This window comes from Glandiceps talaboti, chromosome 17, assembly GCF_964340395.1.
Source record: "Glandiceps talaboti chromosome 17, keGlaTala1.1, whole genome shotgun sequence".
NCBI classification, from domain to species: Eukaryota; Metazoa; Hemichordata; class Enteropneusta; family Spengelidae; genus Glandiceps; species Glandiceps talaboti.
Window position 1 is genome coordinate 6,816,517 of NC_135565.1, and position 22,303 is coordinate 6,838,819.

Consider the following 22,303-nt stretch of genomic DNA (forward strand, 5'->3'; position numbering starts at 1 on the left):
AGCGGGAACTTGGACCACTAATTCTTTCAGCAGGACCACTGGATTTTTTAAGGCACTGGTCAGTGACCACCAGTTCACAGAAATGATTTGTTCACCCCTGCTATTCTAAACATAGTAATATTAGTCCAGAGACTTAGAGACTTATAGATTAGAGAATTGATGCTGAATTTCAAATCTAGATTTGGAAAACAGTGACTTTGCTATCTGATACATGTATATATAATATATGCAAGTTTGACTGTTCTTCTAAATGGTCAGATATAGCCAAGTCACTCTGGTGTATATCAAAAATAAAATGTTTATGGAAATCTTATCTTGTTCTAATTGCTGAAGTGTTCATTTGTAAGGAGATCACCATATGTGTAATTTTATGATTTGTGTATACAAATATTGAATGTGTATTTTTCTGTACATATCAAATTACATCTATGGTCATCTCTTACAACATGATAAAAGGCTGGTTTTCTGTGAAATATGAGTAACCTTGGAAGCTGTGATTGAAATATAACCCATTCAGGTTTTCTCTATGGTCAATTATTTATCAACCATATAGTATAATTTAACTGTACGCTTGTACATGTATGATAATTAGGGCATAGGTCTCTACATTTTTAAAAGTTTGTTCCTCTTCATATACAATTGTCAAAATGGAGGTCTGTCATTTGCTTGAAAAGAATGGAAATTGGAAAAAAATCAGTCATTGATCCTTGACACCCCCCCCCCCCCCAGTGTACAAGCAAATACCCTCTAGGGAGAAAGAGGACCAACTTGTACTTAGTTGTGTACAAACAAATACCCTCTAGGGAGAAAGAGGACCAACTTGTACTTAGTTGTGTACAAACAAATACTCCCTAGGGAGAAAGAGGACCAACTTGTACTTAGTTGTGTACAAACAAATACTCCCTAGGGAGAAAGAGGACCAACTTGTACTTAGTTGTGTACAAACAAATACTCCCTAGGGAGAAAGAGGACCAACTTGTACTTAGTTGTGTACAAACAAATACTCCCTAGGGAGAAAGAGGACCAACTTGTACTTAGTTGTGTACAAACAAATACCCCCTAGGGAGAAAGAGGACCAACTTGTACTTAGTTGTGTACAAACAAATACTCCCTAGGGAGAAAGAGGACCAACTTGTACTTAGTTGTGTACAAACAAATACCCTCTAGGGAGAAAGAGGACCAACTTGTACTTAGTTGTGTACAAACAAATACTCCCTAGGGAGAAAGAGGACCAACTTGTACTTAGTTGTGTACAAACAAATACTCCCTAGGGAGAAAGAGGACCAACTTGTACTTAGTTGTGTACAAACAAATACTCCCTAGGGAGAAAGAGGACCAACTTGTACTTAGTTGTGTACAAACAAATACCCCCTAGGGAGAAAGAGGACCAACTTGTACTTAGTTGTGTACAAACAAATACTCCCTAGGGAGAAAGAGGACCAACTTGTACTTAGTTGTGTACAAACAAATACTCCCTAGGGAGAAAGAGGACCAACTTGTACTTAGTTGTGTACAAACAAATACCCCCTAGGGAGAAAGAGGACCAACTTGTACTTAGTTGTGTACAAACAAATACTCCCTAGGGAGAAAGAGGACCAACTTGTACTTAGTTGTGTACAAACAAATACCCTCTAGGGAGAAAGAGGACCAACTTGTACTTAGTTGTGTACAAACAAATATCCCCTAGGGAAGAAGAGGATTAATTTGAAATATATACATTTGGCACAACAGTCAGCAGTCGAATACTTGATTAAAAAATATCTCAGTCTTTTTGTTTAGGATTTGAATTTTAATGTGGCTTTGAAATATTGTTATCTGACAGTTGGTCCATAACGAAAAAAAATCTCGCTATCCGTATCTCCATTTTCTAATAATAACACACCACTAATGGTCTAAACATGGATCTGAAACCCTGGCCTTTAAAAAAAAAAGATTTTTATTTATGTTAGATGGAAACATTTGAAAGCAAATCCGATCACAATATCTGCTCAGAAAGGAAACATTAGTCTTCCAAGTATGTGTTTTCACTTTACTTCTGTATTGATGTGATGTTGGTAGCAGAAATAAATTGATACATGTACAAAATATAAAGTTTCTATTTTTAATAGACAACTACAAATTACTGTAAAAAAAACCATGCTACCATAAATCATCCAGACTTGCTATAAATGCCATACGTAGGGTCAAAGGTCATGTCATGTCACTCTTACTGTCCTAGTATTACATTACAATCACTGGCGTTGTCAAGACAACACAACATATTGAGGTGTAGATAAAGTTACATGTATGTACATGTCTACCAAGTAGATGGTTTGGGAATATTATACTGAAGGGGGAGGGGATACGCCCCAGTTACATGTATTTCGGTGGGGGGTGGGGGGGGGGGGCATTTCTAAACATCTACCTACATGTGTGTATATCGTCTTATACAGACCTTGTTAATAATATAAGTGTTAGGGGTTTCCAGTCACAAGTATTGGCTCAATTACTTTTATTTTGATGCTGGGAGGGCATTTCTAAATCTGTATGAAAATGTTTCCCATGTTCTATCGACCCTGCCACGATGAGGGAATTTTCAGATGAAAAGTCTTACATGTAGGAATTGTTCACATGAAAAAGTGAGTATTTGCACGGCACATACCGGTATATACCTTTTTAGATGTAACTTGTAAGTACTCCCTCCCTGTACTACATACATTTTGTATACTGCATGGGGAACAGTCATTACTATTGTCTCTGTACCATACACTAATTTGTAATTCTGATGTAAATTATCCCAGATGTCAAATTTAGGATTGAATTGTAAATAGGACACAGGCTAGCAGAAAATGTCACTTTCAGTAATTATTTTATTGTTCCAATATTTGGATACTTTCACTTGTGGAGAATTTGACACCGATGTATCCATGGCAACTCAACCATTCTCATGCTATAAATCCATAAAATTCATAATAATTGTAAGTATACATGTACTGTGACATGATGAAGGTGGTGTGAGTCATAGTGGGTGTTTCCTAAATGTAAAACTTGTACGTCGGAGATTAGCCAAGAAATTGCCTTTGTTATCAAACTTTAACAGTATAGTATTATACATGTATCACTGTATGTCAAGATATTTTATTTGTCTGCAGTTCTTTGTAATCAACTACTTTGTAGTAGGTAAAAGTATACTATAGACTTACATGACTTGTATGTAAGGGAGCCTTCAGTATTTACAAGGGGGGAGGGCAGGAGGAAATCACACATGGTCTGTTAAGAAAAACATGACCCTCCCCCTATTCTCCATTCGTAAAAAGTTACCTTCCCCTTTGTCCCATTTTGTAAAACATGACCCCCCCCCCATGACATTTGCATATACTGAACGTTAATCAATATTTCCATTATACATGTATGTATACATACAAATTAAATAATTTTGATTCTGTATTAGAAAGCAATATTTGTACATATACTACCATTGCAGGAGTTATATAGAAACGCCTGCGATCAGAACGGAAAAAAAGTTTACTTCTTATCACTATCAAACTGACAAGCATTGATACAAAAACAACACCGGGCCCCTCTGATGTAGGTTGATGCACATACATGTACTTGTCTGTGGTTCACGCCACTCTTTTATCAGTTTGTCTGTGTCTGCGAAAGTCTGTCATGTTGTAATATACAGTCATGTAACATTCGAGTGTAAGCTTATATAATGCAACGTAATAGTCTGTCTGGTCCTAAAAATAAACTTTGAATACTTACAACAGATGTGATCGTGGAGTTTGTATTTTAGCAACTCCGCTTGTGTACAGTCCTTTTCGAAATCTCTTGAACGGATTTTGAAATCTAAACGACAGAAGTCATCTGAGTATTTCAGAACAACCGGATCAATGCCATTCTAATAGAAAGGCAACTAAAATGCCTTCTTGTATGTGAACACAATGTACCAGTCTGGTAATTAGTAAAAATAAGTAGTGACTAAAATGCCTTCTTGTACATGAACACAGTGTACCAGTCAGGTAATTACTAAAAATTAGTAGTGACTAAAATGCCTTCTTACAAATACAAATTAATGCACTAGTCACAGTAATTAGAAAATTGATTTTTAGCACAACTGAACTTGTTCAGTAGTGCTATAGGGATCGCCCGGCGTCTGTCTGTCTGTGTGTGTGTGTGTGTGTGTGTGTGTGTGTGTGGATGTGTGTGTGTGTGTAAACAACTTAAAGTCAAAAACCGCTGAACCGATTGCCACGATATTTGGTGGGTCCATTACTTTGGGTGTCTAGTTGGGAAATTGTTCAAATCAAAATGATCGCATCACAGGTGTGTGATTTGGGTCAAAAAATGTGATTTTTGGTCAAAAAACTTAAACTCAGAAACTACTGGGCAGATTGGTGCGAAATTTGGTGGGAACATTCTTAAGGTGGTGTAAAGTAAGATTTGTTCATGACGGGATGATTCCATCAGTGATATGCAAATTAGGGCTAAAAATGTGTCTTTTTGGTTAAAAATCTATAATTCTAAAACTACTGAGCAGATTGGGCTGAAATTTAATGGGAATGTATCTAGGGATGTATGGACGAAGAAATATTAAGCTTACCATGATTCCATGAGTGATATGCAAATTAGGTGTAAAAATGTTCATTTTTGGTCAAAAACTTATATCTCAAAAAGTACTTGGTCAATTAGTCTGTAACTTGGCGAGATGTTTCTGAAACTGTTATTCTGCAGATTTTCTTAAAAACATTTTGACAAAATTGGCCCTAGCGACCATGACCACGCCCTTAGCAACAGCCAAACGGTGGTGTATTTCACAAAGATAACAACAGGGTTTAATAGACAATTGAATAAACATTCAAAAAATGTATGTAAATTTTCCTAGCAACAAGACCACGCCCATAGCAACAGCCAAATGATCACGTATATTGCAAAGACAATATCAGGAATTCATACACAAGTGAACAAAAACATACACAAATGTATGCAAATATATCTAACAACATGACCACGCCCATAGCAACAGCCAAATGATAGCATTTATCGTAAAGATAGCAACATGGTTGGATAGGCAACTGGATAGTTATTCAGCAAATAAACACCTATTGTTAGCATAGACTAGCATATGGATAAACATTTTTAAAAACTACAGTTGTGCTACAACGCCATTGGCGTTATTTTATTTTAATAATTAATAAGAAAGTTTATCTATAGGAACTAGTAGAAAGATGATGAATGGCAAAATTGTTAAACTTGCAGTGACTAGACTGTAAGGGGCAAGATTAATAGTTCAATGGAGGATAAAAAAACTAAATTCTTATACTTAGGCCTCAGACCCCACCCCCACCCCCAACTAAATTGGCCAAACTTGAGAATTGTTTCAGACTGTACAATCAATTTCAAATCATGTATGTAGTAGTATGTAGTGCTATGAATACAAAGCCAGTATGTAGTAGTATGTAGTGCTATGAATATAAAGCCAGTATGTAGTAGTATGTATTGCTATGAATACAAAGCCAGTATGTAGTAGTATGTAGTGATATGAATACAAAGCCAGTATGTAGTAGTATGTAGTGCTATGAATATAAAGCCAGTATGTAGTAGTATGTAGTGCTATGAATACAAAGCCAGTATGTAGTAGTATGTAGTGCTATGAATACAAAGCCAGTGTGTAGTAGTATGTAGTGCTATGAATACAAAGTCAGTATACACTGAGTAAAAAATAATTCTTTTGTTGACACTTTACTTTATTTTAGTGCCATACATTTATTATATCGAAAATTCTTCCATTTCTCAATTTGACAACAACAAAAATTGTATTTAGGGGTACAAAACATCCATTAAAAGTAAAATTGATTTTGTTCAATGAGAACTAAAATGACCCAACCCCCCCACCCCCCTCCCCCCTACCCAAAGTAAAATAATTTAGTTTTTTATCCTACATTGAACTGTTCACCTCACCCCTAAGATATGGTGTTGTTCAACCATATCAGGTTTCTTAAAGACCAACTAAGAAAAAAAAATTAACAAATTTAGGTGTGAAAAACAGCTATCTTGCAAGTTGCAGAGCTTTAGAAAAAATTGGTCCAGGACAAAAGAATAATCCTATGGCTACACTGATAAAATAACACTAATGTGAGAACCAGGGATTGAAACTCTGGCCTTTAAGTTTAACACAGCCGTATCTTACTGTCAGAATAGCAAGTGACAGGTAACATTACAATTAATTTCTTCATGTGATTCAGAACCACAGATAGCCTTTAGACCTGGGCGCTAAATGTGCTCTGCTGTTTACAATACACAAAATGTAGATTTACAAAATGTACAATGTATAGTCACAACCATGTGATCAACTTTGGAAATATGTAGGTGTTCACATTATGAAAGGTGCATTGAGTTGTTGACGTAATGTTTTGTCGTTGTCAATGGTCTATTGTATACCGCCAGGGTGAGTTTTAACTTCACACCGGTCACTATCTCATTGCAGTAATTCTAGTAATTAGATCTGTGTGTCCCATTAGAACAGAGACTTGGGTATCTAACTTGAAGAAGTGACATACAAATGTACCTTGTACAGGATTTTTCTGAGGAACACTTGAAGAATTTTTGCCAAGATTGGGGAACTGTAACAGAAAGAGGAATATGGTGAAACTTGCACAGTTTCCAAATTGAATACATTGTATTATAGTTTTGATAGGGAATCCTGGTAAAATTTGACAGGGGAGAACAGCTCTGAGAGATTTTACCTGCTAAGTTATAGTTGATGTGTAGTAATAATATTTCAGAGAGCACTTCAAGAAAGTGTGTGTGATACGCATCACACACTTTCTTGAACTGCGCATGTCACTGTTAGTCTGTAAGGTTTGTACACCATGATGGAGTGCCCTCACACATCGGCCCCGACACCATGGGTTGCCCTCACAAATTGGTCAACACTACATGTATGATGGGGTGCCCTCACAAATTGGTTGACACTATGATGGGGTGCCCTCACACATTGGTCAACACTATGATGGGGTGCCCTCACAAATCAGTCAACACCATGATGGGGTGCCCTCAGAAATCAGTCAACACCATGATGGGGTGCCCTCACACATCGTTCAACCCCTTAGAGCAGGCCGGTGAGGGTAGAGCGACATGACGTATTTTACAACTTGTATGTTGCTCTGTAGATGAAACGGATACATATTTACAATTATTAGACTAGTGGTTTACAGTTTCTGATTGTAGGTGTTAAACATAATTACTTGTTTTCACATGTGGATGTCATAGTGAAATTGATGAATACTGTGTGTCTATTTATAGTTTAAGTAGACACCCACACAACAATACTGAGAATGACTACACTACGCCCACTCACTGTCCCCAGTATTTAAGAAATTATAAACAGTGCATGATGTCATTGAAAAGATTGCAAAACAGGAAGTCTTGCAGTACCTATATATAATTGTAACGGTACATGTATGGCAAAAAGTGTAACTAAGTGTGTTTCAGAAGCACTACTGTTGAAAGTGAAACTGTGTTTCAGAGTGGTTTCGTACAATTATAGTTACAGTGTTATCAACAAGTTGAGCTAATTACATATAGTATACATGTATGGTACATGTAGGTGTTATTCATTATTGTACTGATTACATGTATAATGTAAGCTATACAATACATACATACATACCGGTACATACATACATACATACATACCGGTACATACATACATACATACCGGTACATACATACATACATACATACATACATACATACATACCGGTACATACATACATACATACATACATACATACATACATACATACATACACACATACACACACACATACACACATACATACACACATACATACATACATACATACATACATACATACATACATACATACATACATACATACATACATACATACACACATACATACACACATACATACATACATACATACATACATACATACATACCGGTACATACATACATACATACATACATACATACATACATACATACATACATACATACATACATACATACATACACACATACACACACATACATACATACACACAGACACACAGACACATATACATACATTGTACATACATACACACACCCACACACACACACACACACATGCACACATACATACATACATACATACACACACACATACATACATACATACATACATACATACATACATACATACATACATACATACATACATACATACATACAGACACATATACATACATACACACACATACACACACATACATACACACATACCATACATACATACATACATACATACATACATACATACACACATGCACACATACATACATACATACATACATACATACATACATACATGATACATACATACATACATACATACATACATACATACATACATACATACATACATACATACATACATACACACACATACATACATACATACATACATACATGATTGATACGTAGTTTGTACAAAAAAGATGTGGAACAATATGTACTGTATCAAGATTTACCAGCCTTCCCTCTATCCATAGCCTGTTCATTTTGTTGTTGAGATATTTTGATAGCTGGTTGGTTGTACATTTGTACCTCCAAGCCATTGCATTGACATGATGATGATGTTCAAATTGTTGATGTGTGAGGGCTAGGAGGGATGACTGGCAGCTGACAATTGCAAAATTGTTCAATGTATCCCAATAGCACAGTAAACAGGCGACTCTGTCCATGAGGTCTGTGTAGCACTATATCGGAATCTACCTTGTAAAACCTACACTGAGATATAATTGTAATATTTTCTATACCCGTGCACATAGTATTCCTTCTTCAAATAACACCTTTTTTGGTACATTTCCAAATTGTTTTCAAAATGCCAGATTCCCAATCAAAGCTATGGAACAATCCCATGTATGAGAAACAACAAGGTTTATCAAATTTCCCCAATGTTCCGGGTTCCTGCAACTTAAATTACATGCTGCAATGTATGGCAAAGTGTGCAAGTTTACCTAAAACTTCTGATCCCCCTGTAGTTACATGTATGGGGAATTGAGGGATGGGATGGGAAGGGTGGGTGTTATTGAATTAAAAACTTGTACACACTGATGTATTCAAGTCTTTACACAGTGACGAATTTCATTTTAGAAGTGACTGTAACATTGTTGTATGTTTGATGGTTATTAACCTTTCTACATTTGTTCTTTTCCACAGCATTTTCCCAACTTCTAATCCAGGAATTCTTACAGTTGAAATAATGGAATCATAATTTGTGAGAACAAACACGATGTCCAAGCCACCTCCACCACCCAAACCGACAGATTTACATCGTGACGACGCTGTCGCTAAACACACAGGTGGTATTAAAAAACTCAACTATGCAGTGTTGGAGAAATTTGAATCTGAAACGAAAGACAAATTTGATATTAATGTGAATGAAAAAACTGTGCATGTACTTCCAGGATCCAAGCCTCTGGTACCGAATGATAAAATTGTGACTAAGGGAAGGAGGATTTCAGAACCGTTTTCGAGTTGTGATGCGACAAAATCAATCGGAATAGGGAAACCATCTCACAACAAATTCAGACAAACTTTACATGCTTTTCAAATGCAAGATGATGGATTATCAAGTGATGCCACTGGACCAAACATTGGTTGTGATAGCAACAAGAGTAAAGTCTATAGCAACAAAACACAAGTACATAGCAACAAGAGTGAAGATGATAGCAACAAGACTAAATTACAGAATAAACCAGCAAGACCACCACCACCCTCTAGGCAAATCAGTAAACCATTGCTTAGCGAAGAGCAAACTAATAATGTTGAACAAAACAATGTTACGAAACCAGAACAGAAGGCGAAGCCGGTCAACAGACCTGCTGTAGCTCCTAGGACAAGCTTAATAAACATGGGAATTGGGAATGTTGAGAAATCACAACAGCCAGACAGAGGTCCATCTTCAGTACCTAAGCCAACTTTGCCACCACCGCCCAAGCCTAAACGGACATTTGAACATGATATCTATATGCAAAATAAAGCGTTACAATCACAGACGCCAAGTAATATTAATGTTCAAAACAGAATATCAGCATTTTCAGGGAAAACTGTTGAGGGTGTAAAGCCTTCACCCAAAGCCCCTCCTCCTTACAAACCCCCTCCTCCCCCATGGAGAGCATCTCATCCACCCTCCCCAACATACAAACAAGCGCCCTCTCCAGTTAGACCAGTAACAATGATGTCAGACCGAAGCTCTTTGGGTTCAGTGTCTGACTATGAATATGTAACTGATTGGACAGACAATATACCGAATTCACCGACCAAGGGTACACGACCTTCGAGACCAAGATCGTTCTCCAGTGAGGACATCACCATAGCAACACGTCCCAAGACAGTTGCGACAGCTTTCCCTACATCGTATGAAGAGCCTGTCTATGCAGAACCCAGTGTAGCCATGAACTTTAATAGATCGTCCAACCCCACTGAGCATGTCTATGCTGAGCCTTTTGAGGCTTTCAGACAGCGAGACGAAAGAGTGGGCTTAGTAAAAAGAGACCCACCAGTATTTTCTAAAGAAATGGATGAAATTTACAAGAAAAGAGCTCATACCTTAAAACCATCGGTAAGTTGATAAAAGTTCAAATATTAGACTTAAGTGACTGTATATTAGTGCAATGTTCTTCCTTGAATTTTTTCCATAAGGGGGATCAGTGAGTAGCCAAATGAGTTGCTAGGTGGTAACTAAGGAGACATTACAACCCGCGAAAAAAACACAAGTGCATTTGCTGGAATGAAGTGAGCCAAGGAAAGACTTTACACAAAGACAAAATTAAGTAAAGACAACAACATAACTGATAGTGATACAAAAACAAGAGTGGGTGCCTTTGATGTCGGTTAACTCAATGCTGTTATCAGTTTGTGTATATCTGTGGAAGTTATAATGTAACAGTAACAGTCAGACTCAGTCATTAAAATGTGTATGGCATTCTATCATAATCAGTAAACAGAGTCATGGGATCCATGTTTCTGTGGTGTTTATGCTTTGATAAGTTATTGACACTAATTACATTATATGTCTTTGCATGAACCATGTCTCATTCCTGCTTACCACTAACAAGTAAACACATCAATGTTTTTTCATGGGTTGTGACTGGGGTCTGGTAGCTCTAGAGTCTAATGTTACCATTTTGTCATAAAATGAAATTGTTTTTGAGTGTCTTTCATAATATCAAGAGGACATTTTAAGAAATTACATTCACTTTGTACCCGTATGACTTTGTTGTTGTTGTTGTTGTTGTTGTTGTTGGGGGGGGGGGGGGGCTGAGTGTGTGTAACTATTTTGTATTACATATATTGTAGTGCTTTGTTTGTTGTCTTGCTTCAGAAATTATTATCTTACAGAGGTATTCACAGAGATATTCTATGTTATGGTTTATTGGTCATGAGAAATAAATGCATAAAGTACTGTCACTCTTAGACACCATCCAAACATTAGATATTTTGACTTAGAAATTATGAAGATTATACAAATGTTTATCAATTTTGTTCAAAATTTGATTAGGAATACTGATTCATATTTTGTGAATTCGTGGAGAAAGTCGTCAGGAGTGAGTGTTACATGGTTGTGGTTGTGTTCATTTTGTAGTTTATTACTCAAAATAAAAAGATAAACTAGTATCAAACATGAAGGTTAGCATATATGTAGATGTGTACCACGAAGTACACAATGTAACATGTTGAGTTGAACTGTACATGTAGATCATAGCGCCCTCTATGATGGTTTCTTAATTTGGAGTATACAATCATGTAATTAAAGTTTCCACATGGTATAGTCATTGGACCTCTGTGTATTTGCTTAGGTTTGGAAACCAGGGTAACAGAAAGGAGAAAAGTTAGGAAAATTTGCATAAGTTTACTTTCTATCTTAATGTTGGAGGGGAAGCCCAGCAAATAACTGGAGATGATGGGGTGGGGGGGAGGGGGGAGGGGGACTTTGATAGATTTTACCCTCATGTAAATGTACTTGCCACCACTTACATTGATTGGTCTGTAACCATGACAACAATATTGAAAAGACTACATGAGTTTGTTTTAACTGTGTGTGTAAACCTCAATATGTGTATGGTTGTTTAAACTTGAACTACATACATGTAACTGTCACCAGGTTCTATTTTTTCAATCAGACAGCCCACAATATATATACTGAAATTTGTTAAAATACCAATAATTAGACATTGTACATGTTAATTAGAGGTAAGTAGTAGTATAGTAATAAGTTAATATTGTGATTAATTGGGTGCGCTCATTTTAAGGTGTGAACCCAAAAGTCAGTTTGATGGGATATATTGGACAATGCAACATGTACTGTTACACAAATAAACCCATAGGAAATTCAATACTGTTAAGGTGTACGGTAATTAGTACATGTAACAAAGACAGATTCAACACACACATTCCAGTTTCAGCTATTGCAGCCTTAGGTATTCCTAAATGCCCAAAATTAAAATAAAACAGATATGTACATCAAGTGATGGTTTTCAAGAAGTCATGATAAAGAGCAGTTGTGTCACTATAGGTCTGTGCCAGGTGTACTAATTATAAACTTTGTTTTAAGTGCAGTCTGGATATGATATAAAAAATGTTACAGTATATTGTTGTGTCATTTATGTGAAAAATAACCCAGTATGTTCGCTGTTCATTTACTAAAGACATTTATTAAAATGATGTTTTCATTTTCATTATTGCAGGGCTCTGCTAAGTACAGATCAGAATTGCATAGAAGATCCAGTTCCTTGGAAAATGGACAGAAAAGATATGATCGCACATCAGGAGAGGCAGATGTCGACATTGAGGACGAGAATGAAAATAAGAAAAAAGAACTACCATGGGTATGTTTGTCTATATTATTATAACTACAGGAGAAATGAAGATAACTTGGTGTTCCACTTATGAGATGTGGTGTTTTTACATACACAGACATAGACACTGACACAGACACAGGCAAATACACACACATATATACACACAGACACATACAGACAGACACAGACAAATACACACATATATACACAGACAGACACAGACAAATACACACATATATACACAGACAGACACAGACAGTCTAAAATTAACTTAAACTCAGATTTGACAACACAGGCAAATCATATTGATTGATTTAGATAGGGAACATCCAACGCAATGTCTACAGTCGGACTGTATAACACAGACTTTTTAGTATACCCAGTGTAAACTACAAGATTGTGTATTTATAAACAGCGTAGATCTCTTAGAAAGGTCAAAAGAGGTGAAAATAATGTGGGACCTTTAACCTTTAGGATCTCAAATCACCACATATCAAGTTGAACATATTTTGGTCATAACTAGAGGCTATATCCATTGCTTTGGTTTGAATCTGAAGATGGGGTGAGAGATGACTTACTACATGCTGACATACAGACTAGGTCATACTATTATTAAACAATTTTCCAGTAACAGTTCATTGACCTTTTTAGAATTGTTTACACCATAAGTTCTGTCATCCTAGCTAGCATATTTCTTATTCCTATACCATCCATACCTATGTTGTTCAAGTTACATTATTTTTCTGTTCAAAAATACAAAGAAAAACTGGATTGTCTCAACAATATTCAACTGAAGAGATTTAGACAAATTCTGATCAAAAATATACCTTTAAGGTCAATTCTATATAATGTATAAAATGGGAGATGAATACTAACTTGATATATATATTTTAACAATGATTTTATATTATATATATATACCGTTACTAGTCATACAGTATTGCATCATAAGTACACTGTGAAAATAAGTACATGTAGCTTTTCACAGTTGAATTACTTCCTTGTGCAATGTGATGCAACCAATAGTATAATCAAATGCTTGTTGTGAGGAATACACATTTATGTGTATGGGCTCTGTTCTCATAATTTGTCTGACCTCAAATACTGTACATGTAATGTGTGGACACCATTGTCAGATATTTATACTCAGACTAGTGAGGATCCATGCTACTGTGAAGAAGATGATTTACTTTCATTGTAAAAGGTCAAATGGGTGGGTGGGTTTGTGGTGGTGGTGGTGGGGTGTGTGTGACCTTTAACCTTCAAAATGTCAGTTTGTGTCAAACACCACAAACTAACTCCTGACAGTCAATAAGTAACTGCCTTCAAATGAGCCTGAGTAGAAAAACATCAATATTTTGACAGTTAAAGTAAACTATTGACCTGTGTAATTTACTGGTGGTAACACTGTTTGTTTTAGCCTTATCTAAATTTAGTCACAAACTGTGTACAGTTAAATTATTTAATCTAAGTACTCCATGTTTGAAATATGCCAAATTGTATTTAGTTTGGTGCTATTACAAATACCATAACTGTGTGTAAGATTCCTTCAAAATCAACAGTGCAGAGTCCAGTTTTCTCTCTGAACAAACTAAATAAGGGTGCCAAACTCTGTTGTTGTTGTCTAATCACACTAAAATTCAAAATCACACTAAAATTTTGTCATTTTGTTTTATGCAAGAACAGTTATCAAATCAACACCAAAGTTAGACCCAGGATGTTTCTTTGCCGAGTTCTAACAAGTGAGAGTGGAAGTTATGTGTTAGCACTTTTGTGATAAAAAAATTTGTAGTCAGAACATTTCCCTTTGAGTGTAGATATACTTAAAGGCCAGGGTTTCAATCCCAGGTTCTCTTATTCTGCTTATCTGATCAGTAGTGTAGATGCTTTATGTAGTATCCAATCATGTCTTCACCCCAGAGATCTTGAGGTCGCTGCACAGATAACACTAGACTATCAAGGCCATAAAGATTATATACAATGTATATTCATTCTTGTTCAGACCAGTGTGCCCTCTAAACCAATTTGACACACCACTGATGCACACAACTTCTAGTGACACACCAAAATTTAGTGTTCCCTTATCTTGTCCTATGTGGTGACTCACAAGAAATGCCAGTTTTTATCATTTTGACTCACAACAACAAAATTTAGCTATCATTAGAGGGCACACTGATTCAGACCAATTTTATCTGCAGATCTGCCAAACAACTGTTTTTCTCCTCAGAATGTTAATCCAAGTCTTTATAACTGACTTTTTACTAATGCCCCTACCAGTACGTATGTGAGAATGAATGCATTTATTATATTCTATGTTAGAAGTACATTTACAATGTATGTTATATATTTGTATATTTATTGACATCCACCCACCCCTCCTCTCATTATGGAGGTTTGGATATTTCCTCATTGATAAGCAAATGTTTGGCAATGACTAATAGTCTATCCATTCTTTTGATTACTATTGTTGACAAAACATAACAAAGCCAGCCTAGTTTAAGGCTTATCTCCCCCCCATTGCCTTGTCAAATGGAATAATCCATTCACTTAGAATAATAGGAGCATTGCAAGTATAAGATTTTTAAGAAAGTGTGCTGTGTATATTACTCTAAGGAATCACTGGTAGAGTGTCTATAATTACTCCCAGTGATTCCTTTTTGTATGCAGACAAATACATACATAAACACAACCACATAATTCTAGGTTTGGACTACATGTCAGGGTTACATTGTATGTTAATAGTATATTTTAATAAACTCATTATTTACATCTACACATATTTGTTATTTTGGGCATAAGGCCAGAAATGGAATGATTAAAAATATTATATGTATGTACTTGTACACTTTCTGGTCTTTTAAAACATTTTTTTAATAATAATCGCAGAAAAAAAGTTTATATAAATATGGAAGACTCCAAAAAAGAATAAAGAAAAAAGAAAAGTCTCTTCCTGTATACTTAAAGTGTAGTCTGCTTTCATTTACTTTCTGGACTGCTTCCAGTGGCATGCATGATAGGATAATAGGTCAAACATCACATCAGAACTTGACCTGATGACGAGAACTTCCTGTATACCCTATGTCTGTACATCATGCATGCTTATATGTGTGTTTGTGCATGTATGTGTGTGTGTCTGTCTGTCTGTGCGTGTACATGTGTCTCTGTTTAGGTGTATGGGGGGGGGGGGGGGCTGAGATGTGACCTGTTCAGGACACACCCTAACTAATCAGGTCCCTGTGGCTTAGTAGTTAAAGCCCAGGACTAACATATCAATTAAGTCATGTATTCAAATCCCACTTGAGACAGGGGATTTAACTTGACCGACCAACCGGTTCCAAAGTGCTTTGATAGAGAGGATCATCTCATCTTTCCATGTTTCTGTGAATTCACATACATGTATTTATACTCCTTACAAGTCATTAAAAAATGTCATTCACAGTGAATACATGTAATTTGACAACCAAATTTACAAGGAACATACCAAGTCAGAGGGAAGACAGGATCCAATGACTCACATATCCCTCACTAGTCATGCCTACCATCCCTAACCTTATTATATGGACTGTTCCAAAAAAAATTGACATGTTCACTAAGGCTACTTGCATTGTTTTAAAGCTAGAGTCTCTCAGGATATACAGTATTTTGTGTCCAGATAGTTTTAAAGTTTTTAATGTTGAACCTTTCCGAATGATGTCTTATATACCAGATGATCAGAGAATACAGGTCTGTTCTTTAATTTTTTGTTTAAGTTCTGTAAACACTCAGTTTCTTAAGTTAGTGCATCTACACTGCAGTCTTAAAACTGTCTGTTTCCTTGAGCTCAACAGAAACCTTACATGAGTATTGAAACAATAATTATGTTTTTGTAAATTCTTGTGATTTTTGACATATTCGCAAAATATTTCTAACCAGCATGTGATATACACATAGTTTATAAAACCATAGAAAACACATGAAACCTGGATGGTCTTGACTAAACTCAACTCAAAGGGTTTCCAAAAATTCAGACTAGCTTTCGCCTTTTATAATTGAGTATCATCTGGTCAGTAAATAATGAGTTTACTATCGGTATATTTTGTGTAACTTTTGATTTATCTTAATTGTCACCTTATTATGGAATTTGTTGTTTGTGTCATTTTACCACAGTATAACTAAATGTAACTTCAAATAATGAAGTGTTTTCTTTTATACTGTAATGTTGCTAACTGAAAGAATATTTCTAATGCAAAATATTTTGTAAATTCGTAGTTATGTATAGGATGCATAATTATAAAAATAATATTTTTTCGAAATCTAAATTATATATATTATGTACTAGTGTATTATGTATATGTAGAACAACATTGTTCAAATTAGTATTTTTGAGAGGCAATACCATTTGAAACTGTAAATATATAATTTATAAATAGAAGTCTCAAAGTACAGTCCCAGTGTTGTGATTTACTAAATGTCCACTTGAATCATTTAGACCATGCACAAGCCAAGTTATTGTCTTTGAACAGAAAATATGGGTTTTATACCCGAGTCGTTCTACATCGACAAATTGTGTCTACATCATTAGTTCTGTAGTTTTTGAAATATGAGTCAAAACATTCAAAATCAATGTTATTTTTCCTAGATAATACTTGATGAGGTAAAATTGTATACATGTACTCAGTATTATTTTAAGCAGGAAAATATTTGTGACCTATACAGTTTGTCAGAACTCATCTCACGACTCGTAGTGACAAGGCCCCTTAGGTCAATCATATTTTCCCTGAGTGAATGAAGAATAATTAATTATCACTAAAAAAGAAAAATTACAATACCAAGTTCCATTATTTTTCTGTTCAAAAAACACAAAAAAAACCACACAAAAATGGATTGTCTCAACAATACTCAACTGAAGAGATTTCAAAAGTTCTGATTGAAAATATACCTGTAGGGTCAATTCGATATATTGGGAGATGAATATAAAGATATGTAACACATACGTCATATTATATAAATATATACCGATACTACCGTACATATCATACTCTGAAAATAAGTACAGTGATGATTCACAGTTGAATTACTTCCTTATGGAATGTGATACAACTAATGATATCAAAGTTGTGTTGAAAGTACAGTATATACAACATCATCATAATTGAATAGTTTCTGATGTTTCCCTTTGACCCTGTTATTCAGTAGATATATGTCATTAAAATGTGTGTAATGTGTATCAATGATAGTTTTATTAGGTACAGATAGAATGTTACAATGTAACACTCACAGACATGGCTTATTAGGTACATATGAATGTTACAATGTAACACTCACAGACATGGTTTATTTGGTACAGACAGAATGTTACAATGTAACACTCACAGACATGGTTTATTAGGTACATATGAATGTTACAATGTAACACTCACAGACATGGTTTATTTGGTACAGATAGAATGTTACAATGTAACACTCACAGACATGTATTTGGTGGAGACATTATTTTGAATAAAATCTCAGACTGTGTTTGTTATCTGAGATAACATCAACTGTTTCTGGTGAAAATGTTGTGTCTGGAAATCTTGATTGATTATCACTTTAGTGAAACACTGTTGCAATTATACTCATTCTATTAGACTCATGAATAGACACACAGACTCTCACTGGTATTTGAAAACAGAAATAACTAGACTTTTACAATGATGTGTGTCATATATTACTTTCCACACAACTTGGATCTTGGTTGTAATGTTTGTAAATGATTATTTTACAGATTCAACGGAAGATCAATGAAGCTTTCATGGCTCTGAAAAAAGCTAAACGGGGAGATAAGAAAGATAAACTAGCCATAGCTGAGACCGTTTCTGAAAGTCTGTCACAAGAAAGTGCTGATAGTGATACAGAAAATGAAAGAGCTGAAGCTGGTAGGTCAAAGGTCAATCTAGGAAATGTTCAGTGCGACTTATTTCCACATCAGTATACTTTGCATTGATCACTGATATCAACTTATGTATGGCTCTGGGTGATGAAGTAGGGCCTCAGTAACTTACTCAACTTGAAATTTTGTGAAAGAAACCTGACTGCACTTGACATGTGTTCAGCCATGCATTTTGGGGGTTTCCTGCAAGGGTTTATGGGAAAAACCTCTAGTGATGATATCATAAATCCACTACACTCTTTTTCATGACAAATATAGAGAGATTACAGGTAATGTACAAAGCTTCTTTCAGAGTGGAGTGCATTGGACCAAAAATTTACGTCAATCGAATAATTCATTCAGTTATCCAACTGTTCCCACTTAGATTTGTATACTAGCAGTAGTTTAACATGCTAGTGAAATAAGTCATAATTTTTCATACAAAACAAAACTAACCAAATTTTGTTTACATCTTGTCTGTGTCCCTTTGAATGTTTATATCTTCCACAAATTTTACAATTGTATCCTAATTTAAATACATTCATCAGATTGGTAAAACATGGCAGTAATTAGTTCATGTACATGTATATAAGAACCAGGTGGTTCTCATTGCTTACAAGCAATAATTTGCCTGTTCAGGTCAATGTCAAATTATCAGTTTGCTGACTTCACTGTGAGGCATCACATCACATGATTGCCACTACACAGCCAGCAAGCAGACAGTTTGACAACACCTGTCAATTAACCTGAACAGAGGAAACATTAGTCATAAGTACTTAGTACTTAGAACTTAGAACTTAGAACTCATGGTCATAAAACATGAACTGTTTATTGCTATTTTCATTTCATGTTTTATAACAATCTTGTAGATCATAGAAGACAACTTCGACATGCCAAGTCAGTGAAATACCACCCCTAACTATAATATTGATATTGAAAATTCTGTTTTATAACAATCTTTTAGATCATAGACGACGACTTCGACATGCCAAGTCAGTGAAGGAAACAGCCGTTTATTGTACTTTGGATAAAATCAGAGCTGGTATGAGATACCAACAATTATTTGACTGTGTTGTGATTGTACAGTTAAGACGTAACCCAGACACAAACAAAAATGAGCCATTTATTGCCTACCAGTATCCAGATGAGGTAAGACTCAATTTGTTTACGCAGAATTTTTTCTGCTTTTTTTAAAAACCCTTGATGCAGTCCCAGGTTCACACCAAGTCACTTTTTTATACAAAGGAAAATGTGTCTGCTGTTAAAGGCCCATAATTCATTCCCAGGTTCTCACCATGTTTCTCATATTCATGATATGCAAATCATGAAACAATGTTAAACCATCAGATGACCTCATAATGTCTAGCTTATGATTATTTGGTGGATGACTTGACTTACACAAAATTCCACTGGGTCCCATGTGACCCTTTTAGAGGCAGAGGACAAGTACTGCAATGTCTCTTTGATATTATAGAGGCTGGAGTGGATCATAATAAGTGTCAAACACAGGAACTGGAACATGCTGCATGTACAAAATCTGCCACTGAGGGCGCTGTATATAATTCACCCAAATGGTAAACTTTAAGGGCATTGGAACATAATTAATGCCTGTCTGCAGGTGCTTGACAGTGTCATCAGAAATCTGAAGGTTTCTGAAGTTAGCATGCAGGTTTCTGACAATTTCAAATGGATTTTACACCCTACCTTCCTTTACTTTTAATTTTTAATGATGTCTTATTTCGTCTTTACAGGTTACTGGACCAAGTGCAGACAGACTAGCTGCAATCCCACAGTTCTGTTTTCCTGATGCCGCTAACTGGGCACCAATAGTTGCTGATCGCTGTGAGACATTCTCTTTTGTATTAACAAGTCTAGATGGCTCTAGAACGTATGGGTTTTGTAGAAGAGTTATGGTGAGTAAGTTAGGGAATACAGTGGACTGACTGTACATTATTGCTAACAATAGATATACATTTGTCTTGAAGCTAGGTGGAAGTTAGAAGAATGTAGAACAGTGGACTGACTTTAATATAGATATACATTTTGTATTCAAGCTAGGGGGTTAGGTGAATTAGAACAGTGTACTGACTGTACAACAGCAGGGCTCGAAATTAACAGTAGTCCTGTATCCACAGACTACCAATTCTTGTTATGGGGGCCACTATAATTTGCAGCTGGTAGCCCACTCAGGCTACCACCGATTATGCAATGATTTAAAGGATGGAAGATTTACGGACTTGAAAATATTTCAATAGCATACATATTTCCATTGGGTTACCACTTTCTGGAATTGGTAGCCAACTAGGATTACCATAGAAAAAAGTTAATTTCAAGCCCTGAATAGATATACACATGGAATCCCATATTTTGCTGATGTCTGGTGATAGATAGATGATATCAAATTGTTGACATGCATTTCAAGTGATGTAATGTTATAATGCAGAAATCTGGTTTTTAGTGTTTCATGCCAAACCATGAATATTAATTATGTAAATTTGCATATTAATCTGGATGTTTTTGTATATTTATGTCTACAAAGCCACCAGGTCGAGGACCCAGACTACCAGAAGTATACTGTATATTGAGTCCAGTTGGTTGTTTTAGCTTATATGATAAAGTATTGGACGAAGTTGACAGAAGACGAATAAGGACATCAGCCAATGTCTTGTTTTTCTTGGAAGCAATCACTAAAACAACAATGCCTAGACCTGTAAGTTTTATTTTAAGTGATTGATTGGGTTTGTTAGCCATTGGTTGGACTTGTTACCCATTCCATGTGTAGTAATGGTAGCATTTTTGTTGAACCAGATGATAAAGTGTAGCAGTTAGTGAGATTTTGTTGAGCCAGATGATAAAATGTAGCAGTTAGTGAGATTTTGTTGAGCCATGGAGATGATAAAATGTAGCAGTTATTAATTTTTGTTGAGCCAGATGATAAAATGTAGCAGTTAGTGAGATTTTGTCGAGGCAGATGATAAAATGTAGCAGTTAGTGAGATTTTGTTTTAGCCAGACAATAAAATTCAATGTTATTTGTGAGGAAGACTAGCTTAGTAGCTAGTTGACACACTGTTTCAAGTTTACTAGTTTAAATTTGCCTTTCCCAAGATCCGTGTGTCACCAAGAATGAATTTGTAACATCTGTGTGTTCTGAAAGGTACATGTAAAAAAAAGAAAAGATTTTACTATTTCAACAATAAAGCTTGTATCTCACTTTGGAAGACAATAAAATATAAATCTTGCAAGAGGTATTATAGCAGTTAAGGACACGATTGGACGACATGTTTACAACTCCTTGTAAATTTAGTCAAAGGTGAAAGACGACCATTACTGTTTATCTAGCTTTCGTCTACACACAGATAATTGAATATACCAAGACAAATTTTTGAGTTGTTCTTTTAATCTTTTAATCTTTTTTTCTTCTGATTTTGTTTACAGGGTAAAAGTATTGAGATATGTACGCCAGGAGGTGGTGGTGATGGACAAGATACCATAGTCTTAGAGAGACCATTGGATTTAAGACTTGAACATGTAAGATTGTGATAACAGAGCACAGCACAGT

General features: G+C 35.5%; 1 protein-coding gene across 1 annotated transcript in view; it reads left to right on the top strand.

Annotated features, from left to right (window-relative positions):
• Nucleotides 1–22,303, top strand: part of LOC144448400 (DENN domain-containing protein 2C-like) — a 39,796-nt gene that overhangs the window by 7,920 nt on the left and 9,573 nt on the right. The window contains exons 2-8 of the mRNA XM_078138629.1: nt 9,212–10,616; nt 12,742–12,882; nt 18,599–18,749; nt 19,707–19,891; nt 20,494–20,655; nt 21,282–21,452; nt 22,180–22,272. Coding sequence (XP_077994755.1) covers nt 9,285–10,616; nt 12,742–12,882; nt 18,599–18,749; nt 19,707–19,891; nt 20,494–20,655; nt 21,282–21,452; nt 22,180–22,272 — 2,235 coding nt within the window. The 5' untranslated portion in view covers nt 9,212–9,284. The remainder of the gene's footprint in view (nt 1–9,211; nt 10,617–12,741; nt 12,883–18,598; nt 18,750–19,706; nt 19,892–20,493; nt 20,656–21,281; nt 21,453–22,179; nt 22,273–22,303) is intronic.